A 13,612-nucleotide genomic window follows, 5' to 3' on the forward strand; every position below is an offset into this window, starting at 1 on the left:
GCTGAACTAAGAAAGCGCGCGCATTTATCCGGGCCGGAATGAGCCGGGACGAGTCCGGAACGCCGGGACGGGTCCGGAACGCCGGGACGGGTCCGGAACGCCGGGACGAGTCCGGAACGCCGGGATGAGCCCGGAACACCAGCATGAGTCCGGAACGCCGGCCCCAGTTTGCGGCGGAGACGCCAGCCGGCGGCAGGAACCTCCCGCCCAGTTGACAGCTGCCAAACGCGTCACGGCGCACGCCTCGGAAAACCACAGCGCCCGGCGCTCCCCGCAGCCCCGCTCCATTCATGAAAACAGGAGGAGGCTGTCCGGAGCGTTCGGAGCGCGGTGAGTCAGGAGCCGCTTCTGACTCAGCCCGGAGCGTTTCCTGTTTACGGAGGGGGACGCGGGCTCCCGCCTGTCACCCCGGCCGTCGCGCACGGCTGCACTGAGTCACCCCGACGTCCCCCGTCCCGATCCCACAACGCACCTCCGCCCAGGACCAACAGACAGGGGCGGGTATTCATTTAAACGTTGGACGTTACGCTTATCCGGCGGACGCTTTTATAGACGCGAAGGTTATGGCAGGACGAGCGAAGGTTATTGGAACAGCTACAGAACACATCACAATCCACACCAAGCACAATCCACATCAAGCATAATCCACACAATCCACACCAAGCACAATCCACACAATCCACATCAAGCACAATCCACATCAAGCATCGGTTTTCCGTAGCCGTGAACTACAAGTGGGGTTCGCACGGTAGATAAAATTAAAAGACGTATTTCAGGGTGTATGTGCTGTAAATGTGCCTCTCCATCAGGCCTATATTAAATATATATATTAATATTTAAAGACCATTCATTACCCGCCAGAAATAAATTTCGACGGATGAAAGAACGGAGAAAGAAATCCAAAAGGCTTTGGAAACATACGTGTGTCCTCAACAGTACTTCTGTTGGCTCAGGCAGTAAGAGCAGTAAGAGTAGTCGTCTGGCAGTCGGAGGGTTGCCGGTTCGATCCCCCGCCCGGGCTGTGTCGAAGTATCCCTGAGCAAGACACCTAACCCCCAAATGCTCCTGACGAGCTGGTCTGCGCCTTGCATGGCAGCCAATCGCCGTCGCTGTGTGAGTGTGTGTATGAATGGGCGAATGAGAAGCATCAATTGTACAGCGCTTTGGATAAAGGCGCGATATAAATGCCTGCCATTTGCCATTTACTTCTGACCCGGGGTTGTATAAGTGTGATGTTGTCCATCGTGATCTTGGAAATGTGTTTTATTTAAACACCCTGCAGTTCACTCACTTTCCACAGTGGGCAGCGCTGACCGGGAGGACGGACGTGGACACGACCGAACCGAGAGATCGAAATGTATGCAACTTTAAAGAAAGGGATACGAGCGGCGACAATTAATGTCACAAACACGGCGTGTTTCGTCCACGTTAGCCCATTAGGGTGGTGCGCGGCAGCCATTTTGTGCCGGAACTCCGAGCACCCATCAGCGGAGGGGGTTCAAACTCATTTGACTAATGAAAGGGACAAACTCTAGGCACGTGCAGATACAGCGTGTCAGATTTGGGGGGGGTGTGGGTGATGCCTGTTTCTCCCTGGGGAGGGCTGGGAGCTATCTCCAACAGACGGACTAACTGACTGGATCAGGGGTGGGGGCTGCAGCAGGTTAGACGGCTGGCTTAGCACAGCGAGCTGAACCCAACCCTGCTGGGTTCGGAGACAAAGCAACCGGCTACAATCAGCAATCGAACTGCGCTGGTATAAGTTTAAGAATAATGTTTAAGAACTTAAACTCTAGCAGAAATAACCTTGGCTGTATTAATGGACTGAAAAAGCTGGGGGGGTGAGAATTCGGACAGAAATCACACCCAACTAGTGGAGAGGGTACGCTACTACACACTGGAGCCACTGAATACACTGCTGACTGATTTTATTTATTTTTTAATTAAGGTGGCCGAAAGTGACTCGTAACTGGCTATCGGACTCCTGTGTGGTGCGGTGGATCCACGTGGTGGCGTGCGGAGTTCACCCTGACCCCCGCGCGAGCGAGGCCAGTGTGTGTGTGTGTGTGTGTGTATGTGTGTCTGTGTCTGTGTGTGTGCGTGTGCGTGTGCGTGTGCGTGTGCGTGAGTGTGAGTGTGTGTGTGTGTGTGTATGTGTGTGAGTGAGAGTGTGTCTGTGTCTGTGTGTGTGTGTGTGTGTGTGCGTGCGTGTGCGTGTGTGTGAGTGTGTGTGTGTGTGTCTGTGTGTCTGTGTGTGTGCGCTCGCTCACCCCGGCTCTACAAACGGAGCAGCGTCGTCGAGCCCAGCCGCTGACCTACGGACCGGGGGAGGGTGGGTGCCAGATACGCTCGCGAAACCCATCACTCACGTCACGCCATCAAACGCCACCGCCGCCCCCAGCCTGCCAGCCAGCCGACCGCCGCGGGCGCAAACTAAACAGCGCCATAAACGGCCCCGGCTCCTTTATCAGCCCGCCGCGGGTCCAAAGGTTCCCGGGTGTAGCGACATAGCGCGGTTAGCGCGGTTAGCATTGTTAGCGCCGTTAGCATCGTTAGCGCTGTTCGACCTGCGCTTCTCACTTAAACTCAACCCGCTTCTGTCCGTTCTGCGCCGGTCACAGAAGAGACAGAAGAGACAGAAGAGACACTTCAGAGAGTAGCAGAAGGGGGGAGGTACTCCCAAATAGCAAACGCACGAGGCAATAAAATAACTCCCCAGTGAGAAGAAATCTTGAGAGGAACCCAACGCCGGCTGGTGAACGGTAGAAAGGATAAAACAGAAATGCTGTAGGAAAAATAAACTAGCTATCCAATCCAATTGGTTGAGTGGGTGACAGTTGAGGTATTAAATTAGCAGGTAACAAGCATTTTGCCATTAGCACTGCTCTCTCAACATTCACCTGAATCACAACCGGTCTGAACACACCATACACACCCCAGGCAATGCTAATCAAATCGGCTTTACCTTCAGTCTGCCATTTAAAAGAATCATTAAAAAATATGCAGTGAGTAAATTCAGAATACCCAAGAGCCTCACAGCTAATTTATGTTGAAACAACAAACAGGCTACTGATCGGTCAAGATAAGAAGCAGCATTTCCCCATTGGCCATAAATACAGCACAACGAGCTACAGGTGTGGCAGTGTGCTCTCTATACAGAACACAGCAGCCCGGGAAACCTTCTGGTGTCCCAGGCAAACGAGACAATGTCAATGTCAACTCAACATATCTCCACTTTTAAACCAGACTTCACAATCGCTGGATATCTACTCTTCAGGAGATATGCAGCGATCATAAAATTGAATCGCTTTTACATTAATATCCAGAGCGACGTACAGTTGATTAGACTAAGCAGGAGACAATCCTCCCCTGGAGCAATGCAGGGTTAAGGGCCTCGCTCAAGGGCCCAACGGCTGTGCGGATCTTATTGTGGCTGGACCGGGATTCAAATCATCGACCTTGCCGGTCCCAGTCATGTACCTTAACCACTACACTACCACTCGGTTTCATGGAGGTCCTTTCGCAGGTAAATGTGTGTGAAAAGGTGACTCACCCATTTTCGCGGTCTGCCCCTGGGTCTCTTCTCACCCGAGCCCTCTGCTTTCTGCAAAACAATCAATCGAGAACATGAATCAACCAATCAAGAACATGAAACAATCAATCGAGCACATGAAACAATCAATCGAGGACATGAAACAATCAATCAAGTCCATGAATCAACCAATCAAGCCATGAATCAACCATTCGAGAACATGAAACAATCAATCGAGGACATGAAACAATCAATCAAGTCCATGAATCGACCAATCGAGGACATGAAACAATCAATCAAGTCCGTGAACCATCCATTCCATTTCATGAATCATCAACCAATCGAGTACATGAAACAATAAACTTAGTCCACGAATCATCAACCAAATGAGCAAATTAATCATCAACTACCAAGTGCACGAATCATCAATTCAGAACACAGACATTGCCAAAATCGAATCCATGAATCACTGAATCATAACAGGGCCACTGCTCTTACGATTCCTGATGGAACGAACGACGGTTGCCTTTTAAAACGATTCTTAACGTCTATTCATAGGGCAATGTGATGTGTGCTTCCTCGACAGTTGGTTGCTTGGCCATCGAAATGGTGTTAAAATGAATCAATCAAAATGGCCTCATTTTAACTCCTCACTCGGTCCGGGTGAACAAACTCACCTGAACACAGCATTGAACACTAAAGGAGAATATTCATTAATGAAATGGGCGAGGAGCACATCGCAGAGGAGAGGGTCTAAGAAGTCATTATTAAAGGTTCAATAGGTAGGAGTTGTGTGTTAAAACATTGTCACAAGACCATTGTAAATCCCTTCCTATCGTTGAAAAAGGCTCACTGACATGTTGACTCGCCCTCTGCCTGTGTTTATAGTCCTTAAATTCGGGTTTCAAAATATGCAATTGACGGGCTGCCACTCTGCACCAAAACATCGTATAGCTGTACAATAATTCAAGCCCACTGATTGAAAATTGGTTCTAATTGCCACAGCCAATCGCGTTTCAACGTCAGCGCGTTCACAGGGAAGAGGGAGGGATAAACAGTGTTGTGGTTTGAAGGTGTTTGTTGCTGCCATTCCTCTCCTGACCGTTAGAAGTCCGGGGTTACCTATTGTACCTTTAAACGGGGCTGTAGGCCGTGGACACTGGAGGTGTATCCAAGACCGTCGTCTCCTCCAACCGCACGACGGCCCAGGTGGACGGGATTCGAACACACTCCTCCACAAATCTCCATTTCAACTAAACAAAAGTCGCCCTTTTAAAAAGGGTCCCCCCCCTCCCCCCGCCCCTTTCCCCGGCGAGAGGAGAGTTATCTTTCACCGAAGAATTTTACGCCATTGAGATGGAAATGGGGAGAGCGCTGTGGGCTGCCTCGTGCCTCCGATAAGGGCCCAGAGCTCTGGTAATGGAGGAAGCACCCGTGCATCGGCTTGCTTCCTTTTCCCTCTGGGTTCTGACATACCCTGAGCGGCGGAGAGGAGCCGGAATGGCGACCGGCGGACCGAGCTGCACCGCCTCGCGGAAGAAGCCCCGGCTCCAGCCGAAGACAATTAACGAGACAAGGAGCGCTTTTAATAATTCACCGGGTATAAAGCGCTTCTCCAGCTCCAGGCTTTAGTGAGGAGGAGAAGCAGTTGAAACTCGACCCAAATTGCTGGCCCTCTATTAATTTTGCAGGGCGATGCAGAGAGGGCAGGTATCAAAGGTACTGCACTGGCCAACCTCCACTGCCAGGAATACAGGGCTTTTAATAATGCATGCTGCTTTAACCAGTGACCCCTATTGAAATGCGCACACGGGTGTGGGCACACACGCACACTCTCCCACACTCACACCTGTATTCACGAACACGCTACATTTTCAAGACATTTTCGACTTAAAATTGTATTTCTATTATAAATATTGCCAATGAGGTGAGACTGTTTAACTGTCAGATTTTTTTGTGTTTCGATTAGCCAACGGGCTAAGAACATTTCATTCGACAAGCAAACAATAACACGTGCTAAATAAAACAAGCTAATATTTGACAGAAAAGTCTTATTTTCAGACTAAAACACTTGCTAAGACAGGCGCACACTTTAAACGGTACATTAGGGGTCTTTTACAGTCGGTCCACGGGGAATGAGACTGCCTACACTGCTGCAGGCTGTCTGCTCCACCCACAATGCTACGCTCACATCCATATAACGCTTCAGTGCCACAAGAGACGACAGACCACTCACTCACTCACTCACTCACTCACTCACTCACTCACTCACTCACTCACTCACTCACTCACTCACTCACTCACTCACTCACTCACTCACTCACTCACTCACTCACTCACTCACTCACTCACTGTGTAATCTTTTCACCTCTACATTCATACGTTCACTGTGCTGTTGCAAGAGCTTGACATTTTCCAACTGACTGAAGTTGGAAAAATGGGTCTGGGGTATTCTAGCTGCCAACCGTGGTATGCTAGTTTGTAAGCTGACGTATTCTTCAAGGGTTCCGATTGTATCTGTATGGTCACGCTAGGACAACCATACTGTCCTCTAGGGTCCTCATCAAACTTGTCCTTGTGTTCGACCTGCAATTCATTGTAAGTCGCTCTGGATAAGAGCGTCTGCTAAATGCCAGTGATGTAATGTAAAAGGACAAGGACATGTTTCCCAGAATGCAACAGGAGGAGCCACCTTCACACAGGTCTAACACCCTCCTGGAATACCCCTGCAGTCAAAATTTTCTCTGTCAGATGTCAAATAGCTCAGGGGTGAGCATGTCATTCCTGTGTACCATTTCATCAACGCTCCACATCAGGAAGTTTCAGGTTACTTGGTCACTACCCGTTTCCAATATCGGACAGATATACCGACTATACACACCTTCTCTAACCGCCTTCATAGTGGTGTATGCATTTTAATTTTCTATTTAATTTCTGTAACAGTGAGAACAATTTTTCTGATGACAGCACATATCAAATAACTAATCCATCACATATTTTCTCTATACATTTGAGTTTCTTCAGACTGAGAATTAACCGAATAAGCGAGAAGAAGCACGGATCCCTGCTCTGATTATACCTGGCAGGCTGTTTGAGATGCTGCATCTTTTATCAGCAGATTTAATGGTGGGTAAGCCAACACCCTCATTCAATTAATAATCAGTGTGGCTGCGTGCCTGGGTCCGGTCACTGTGGCAGGACAACCCAGCTCTCAACGCCACACCACACCACACACACCACACCACACCACACCACCATACACACACCACACACACCACCACACCACACCAGACCACACACCACCACACCACCACACCACACAACTACACCACCACACACCACACACACTACACCACACCACACACCACACTATACCACCACACACCACACACACCACACCACACACCGCACTATACCACCACACACCACACACACTACACCACCACACACACACCACACTATACCCCCACACACTACACAACACCGCAAAACACAACACACCACAACACGCCGACCAGACCGTCACACACAAACCACACCACACACACCACAACAGCACACTCCAGCCTCCCAGCCTGCCAGAAACGCAAAGAGACGCACTGAAGCACTTGCACACACTCGCTCACATGAACAAGTGCACACACGCACTCCAGACGCACGCACGCGCGCACACACACACTCCGTACGCACACACACACTCCGTACGCACGCACGCGTGAGGCGAAACGCACGGCGCACACACAGGCATGGCCGAGCGCGGGGTCCTCTCCGCACACGGGTTCAGAGAGGGAGCGTTTAAAATTAGCAGACTCAAAAGGTCACCGTATCACGTTCCCACAACCAATGCTCAGCTGAAACGCTTAACACACCACTGACACAAGCCGGGCTAAAGCTGGGTGACTGAATTAAGTGACTGCAGTCATTATGGAGGATAGAAACACGTCCTTTAACGCTACAATAGGTGAGATTTTTGTCAATCTTGTAAATCCCTACTATGATTGAAAAAGGCTCCCTGACATGTTGATTCACCCTCTGCCTGTGTTTATAATCCTCGGGTTTCAAAATTGACATCCCGACACTCAAAACATTGTATAGCCGTTCAATAATTCAAGCTCATTGGTTGAAAATTGGTTCCAATTGCGACAGCCAACGGCGTTTCAACATCAGCGCGTTCACAGGGAAGGGGGAGGGATAGGAGTCTGAAATTACCTATTGTAGCTTTCACAGGTTCGCCCATTCAAAAGTCTTTCTGAGAAGCATCTCCAGCACAGAATCTGCATTACGCATTTATGGTCTATCTTTGGGAATATTTAAGACGTAAGCTGCGTTCAAAACCACATGTTTAGCATACTATTCGTACTACATTTTCAATGAAAATCAGCCTGAAATTTTGTACAAGTAGTATGCTAGTATGCGGTTTCGAAACACAGCCGTAGTACGTCAACGAATGCATAAAGATAATAAGCAATTGCTTATCAAGACCTATACACCAGCAAGACCCCTCCGTTCTGCCACTTCATGCCGTCTGGTGCCTCCCCCTCGCCACAACTGCACTTCACGCTCACGACTGCTGTCTGTCCTGGTCCCACACTGGTGGAATGACCTCCTGGTGGATGTCAGAACAGCAGAGTCTCTGACCTCCTTCAAGCGCAGACTGAAGACTCATCTCTTCAGGCTACACCTTTCCCTCCCTACCGCACCACCATGATTAGCCTTATATATGCCATCGACTGTAATGGCACATATATAGTTATTGTTCTGTTTTGTATTAGCTATTGTATTGTGGTACTCTGCGTATTCTAGCTGCCAACCGTGGTATGCTAGTTTGTAAGTTGATGTATTCTTCAAGGGTTCTGACTGCATCTGTGTGGTCACGCTAGGACTCGGCTCCATACTGTCCTCTAGGGTCCTCTTCACACTTGTCCCTGTGTTCAATCTGCACTTCCTTATATGTTGCTCTGGATAAGAGCGTCTGCTAAAAATGCCTGTAATGTAAAGTAATGTAATGTAAAAAGACCGTTATACCCTGCTCTGTTCCCATCATCTGCATGGCGTTTTTAAAGCTACAATCGGTCATTTCAGACTTCTAACGGTCAAGAGAGAGGAATTGCAGCAACAAACACCTTCAAACCACAGCACTGTTTATCCCTCCCCCTTCTCTGTAAATGCGCTGATGTTGAAACGCCATTGGCTGTGACAATTAGAACCAATTTTCAACCAATGAGCTTGAATTATTGTACAGTTATACAATGTTTTGGTGCAGAGTGTCGGCCCGTCAACTGTATATTTTGAAATCCGAATTTAAGGACAATAAACACAGGCAGAGGGTGAGTCAACAGGTCAGTGAGCCTTTTTCAATGATAGGAAGGGATTTACAATGGTCTTGTGACAATGTTTTAACACAAAAGTCTTACCTATTGTACCTTGAAGTCTATGTGTAAAGCAGAATATTACAATTTAAATCACAACAAAGAACTTGTGCTTTAAAATAATTAATATTGTCTGATAATCTAAAGTTGGATAAAACATACAGTTTTCCCAAGCGGACACCCCTGGGATTTGAACTTCACCATTCCCACTTAAGAGGTCCCGTTCTTATCCAGAGCGACATACAGTTGATTTAGACTAAGCAGGAGACAATCCTCCCCTGGAGCAATGCAGGGTTAAGGGCCTTGCTCAGGGGCCCAATGGCTGTGCGGATCTTATTGTGGCTACATCGGGGATCGAACCACCGACCTTGCGTGTCCCAGTCCTTTACCTTAACCACTACACTACTGGCCACCCTACTTAAGGCAGGTATACACAACCTTTCCCAGAAAGGGCCGGTGTGGGTGCAGGCTTTTGTTCCAACCAAGCAGTCACACACCTCACCCAACTAATCGACCGCTAAGTTTTTGCTAAAGACCTTGATTAGCGGCTCCAGATGTGTTAACTCGTACTTGTACGGAACGAACGCCTGCACCCACACCGACTCTTTCTGATACAGTTGAGTATCCCTGGCTTCCGGAGTTCCCTGCTTCCAGGGACGTACAGTTGATTAAACTCAGCAGGAGACAGTCCTCCCCTGGAGCAATGTAGGGTTAAGAGCCTTGCTCAAGGGCCCAATGGCTGTGCGGACCTAATTGTGGCTACACCGGGATTAGAACCACCGACCTTGCGTGTCCCGGTCATTTACCTCAACCACTACGCTACAGGCCACCCCGATACTTGCGAGCTCAGTAATCCCGCTTTGTGAAACAGGGCCCAGGATTGGACAGTAACGGAGGTGCGAGAGGCCACGGTTGGCTGCAGACAGACCAGGTAAGGACAACCAATCAGGGTTTCCTATTCAGACACGGAGATCCGCTTCTGTACACATTCCTGATCGGGGGGGGGGGGGGGGGGGGGGGGGGGGGGGTTTAAATTCATTAGCAAAATAAAAAGAGAAATAAACAGAGCGGACTTGAGTGGGTGGGGGTGGGTTCACGGAAACTCCTAGTCTAGGGAGGCGACTTTTTGCATTCTGCATTTTGGGCCCTTAAATTACACCTTTTGCAAACTGGCGGCTGTCATTTCCTCAATTATCGTTCAGTGCAGAGACAATAAAATGTACAGAGTGCTCCTCTATGAGAAATTACCCATTTGAAACACACCATAAATCAGCGCGTGTGTAAATAAGTTCTCGTGGTGGTGCAAGCTTGCACAGAAAGGCCACCAGTCATTCCAACAGAACTAGCTCACCGCTTTTGGGCGCAGGAACTAAACGCCTAGAGTAACTCAGCTTGTTACAAAATGTACATTACCTGAATGTTTCGTGTGTTTTTGTATGCACACAAACAAACAGAGAGAGAGAGAGAGAGAGAGAGAGAGAGAGAGAGAGAGAGAGAGAGAGAGAGAGAGTTGATTGACAGGGCGATGGAGGTGTTTAGCGGCCGCCACAGTTCCCACCTTCTGTGCCGCTTTGGAAGGGCCCTTGTTCTTGCTTCCTTTCGGTCGACCCCTCGGTCGTTTCGGGACAGGCTCTCCGGTCGGCTCCTGAGGACACGGAGGAAGGAGGGGGGAAAAAAAAAAAAAAAAAAAAAAAAAGGGAAAAAAAGGAGGTGAACACGAGCGGTAAGGACAGGAAACAAAGCAGGGGACCCCAGATCTCCCCTCCTCTCCCAGACGCGAAAATAGCCCCCCTTTCAGCAATAAGCTCAATGGCCAGAACTCTCCGGTGTGCTCCGAGCTTCACTTATAAAACAGCAAAGTTTTGTTGGCGCCTATATGTTTAATCAGAAAAACTAAATTATAACGAAATACTTTTAGGATTTTCGAAGAAATTTGGTTACATCTACAGAACGGCAATACGTGAAATTGAAAGGGTCATGAGTTCGTAACATGTTTTTATACGTTTTAATAATAAAAGCATTAATCTTTAAAAGAAACGTAACGCCTTTGAAAAATGCCCGTTTTACAGGAAATTAGCTGAGAAAAACGTTTTTTTAAATGCTGAAATTCAATTTATTCCATGTTTTTGTGCTATATCCAAAGTCAAAGATCTGTCCCAACTTTTAAAAGTAGTTTAAATGTCAGTAATGACAATGAGTATATTTTTACATTTATATTTTAGCCTACTTTTGCCGTATTCAGTTTAATCTGATTGAATACAATTCCCAAATATTTTAAATGACGAGCTTAAAAAATTATAGAAAATGATTTTTTACAATGCTTCTTCTTTTTTTTTTTTTTTTTTTAAAGCGCATGGCAGTTGGTGGCAGCCAAGGCTAGCTGTCATTTAATATGAAAATGAAGCGGCTTTGAGGGTAAACCGGACATTTTTGTACATATACTCACGTTTTCAAGAGAACCCGACACGTTCCTTATTGATTTCTGTACATGTTTTTACAATGAGCAATAGAGTCATTTGAAAATAAAACCGATTCACAACGGACTCATTTTAGAAAACGAATCATTTCCCTTAAAACTACTAACATGTGTGTATATAACCCACCCCTCCCCCAATAAAAATAAATAAATCACTAAATCCACCAGACACACAGCGATATATGAATCAAATCATTATATGAATCATGATATTACTGCCCACAAGGCAAGGTCAAGGCGTTTCAGGGTAGACAGTATCGCAGCACGCAGATCTGGGCGTACTCGCAACACATACGTGTAAATCAGTTCTCCAACTCGCTTCTGAGGACCCCTGTGTTCACTGGTTTTTGTTACAACCACAATTGCAAAAATCTGTTAATTTTTTCTTAATTAAATGCTTTTCATCTTTTGATGAATTATTTACCCTCTTAAACCGCGTTAGGTCAAAAATAGCTGTGGATACCGTATAGGATAAAAGTTCAATGTTCATGTTTTCAGCTATATTGCAAACGATTACATAAAAACAGGCAAAATATTTTAACCAAATTATAGACGGTGATGAATCAATCGGCTCCTGAGGGGGTGAAACGGTGGATAGCTGTTACTAAAACTGACAATTTGGTCAATTAATTAAGTCAAAGCAAATGATAACAGGGTAAACCCGTACGTTTAAGTAACAAGTTGTGAAATAACTTTAACGCGTGTGTACAACAACCTTAATTGTGCAAGAGATTGGCTATAACAAAATTACTGGGTTCCCAGGACTGAGTGCCAGAAACACTGGTGTAAATCAGCGTCAATATATAATCCAAAGGGAAGTACATTATTAAAATAGAACTATGTCCGCGTCGTTAGGTGTGGGGGCATAACGCACCACTACACTGAGTGACAGGGGAAGCTGCAGACACAATGCGAAGCGTGATTTTACCAAATGGGTTAAACACATCTAACGCACAAGACATGCTGACAAGTGTTTAGCTACGTCTGTCTGCGCAGCCAAACATCAATGCAAAGACTGCTGTTGATTGAGCTGAAGGGTGTGTTTTTATTTTATTTTAAACGGGGCTTTTTAAAGGTCAGTCGTATTGTAATCTATCTTTAGCCAAATCAACTGCATCCAAAACATCGACTTCTCCCGAAGGAACACAAGAACTTAACAGAAGGCAACACTACATACTGCGCTGATAGCAACAATTGCAGCATTAGGGTCACATTCTTCCAGTGCAGTCACATAAACACCTCTAGGCAGCTTCTTAAGAGGTTGAAAGGAACGTCGTGGTTTCTCAACCAGTATTCGGGTTCCCGCATTTAAATTACACTGGCAGTGCATTCGCGATCATCAGACAGATACCCTCAACAGGTAAATAGCTAAATAAAGTAACGTAAGTACTGAAAAAACTGGAGCGCAGCGCGCGGGAGCTAACCCTATCTCCAAAACGCAACTGAAAGCCAATGACAACTGCATATCTCTATTAAATGATATCGACTTAGAGAAACCATAGACTGACTTGCTGTGGCTTCCTCGGTCTGCCCGGTCCCCTCTTCGCAGCCGGTGCTGTTGCTGGCTCTTCCTGGGAGCCGGATGGTTCGCCGGTTTCTTCTCCCCGCGTGCTCATCGTGGCTTGTACCAAATTGTAATCTCCTGCACCTTCCAACTCTAAAACACCGTCTGATTCAGCACACCGGATGTCCTGGAGCGGAGCGCGAGGGGGATCTTCTCTCTCGTCGCGAAAGGACCGATTTCAAGCAACAGAATAATGAAAATAAAAACAATAGTCGCAATGATGACGAAACGGATAATATCAACAATGCGCGCGAATTATTCAAAATAAACACAAAAAAAAGGAAAAACGGGAGATGAGCCTTGTGGTGTTTTAGGAGTAGCAGCACGTGCTCCTTTTTTTGGAAGGGGGTGGGGTGGCTTTAGTAATAAAATCAGCCAGTGATCGATTGGAATTTTGGTTTCATTGGTACAAATGGGCACGAGACATTTGTAAAGTGCACCAAGATAGCCAACCGTCCACCGTGTTTAAAAAAAAAAAAAAAAAAAAGAGCCGGTGCCTTACCAGACGCAACTGCGGGGCTTTAAGACTTTACGGGTAAAATGTTTTGGTTTTAAAGAGTGAGAGTGAGAGTGGGCATTTAAATACACCTCCGCAGCCCACACGAAACCAGTCCACGCACTCAATGAGGACGGCGCTAAAAACACCTTTCCCCTGGGCGGATAGCATAGGA

At 47.1% G+C, this 13,612-nt stretch overlaps 1 protein-coding gene across 1 annotated transcript in view; it reads right to left on the reverse strand.

The window, feature by feature from the left end:
* hmga2 (high mobility group AT-hook 2) overlaps positions 1-13,395 on the reverse strand; it is a 26,749-nt gene extending 13,354 nt beyond the window's left edge. Inside the window, exons 1-3 of the mRNA XM_061229931.1 lie at positions 12,886-13,395; positions 10,460-10,546; positions 3,554-3,604 (exon numbers count right to left, since the gene is read on the reverse strand). Of these exons, the coding sequence (XP_061085915.1) occupies positions 3,554-3,604; positions 10,460-10,546; positions 12,886-12,993 (246 nt within the window). The 5' untranslated portion in view covers positions 12,994-13,395. The remainder of the gene's footprint in view (positions 1-3,553; positions 3,605-10,459; positions 10,547-12,885) is intronic.
* Positions 13,396-13,612: the final 217 nt, after the last annotated feature.

The sequence above is a fragment of the Conger conger genome, chromosome 19, assembly GCF_963514075.1.
Source record: "Conger conger chromosome 19, fConCon1.1, whole genome shotgun sequence".
NCBI classification, from domain to species: Eukaryota; Metazoa; Chordata; class Actinopteri; order Anguilliformes; family Congridae; genus Conger; species Conger conger.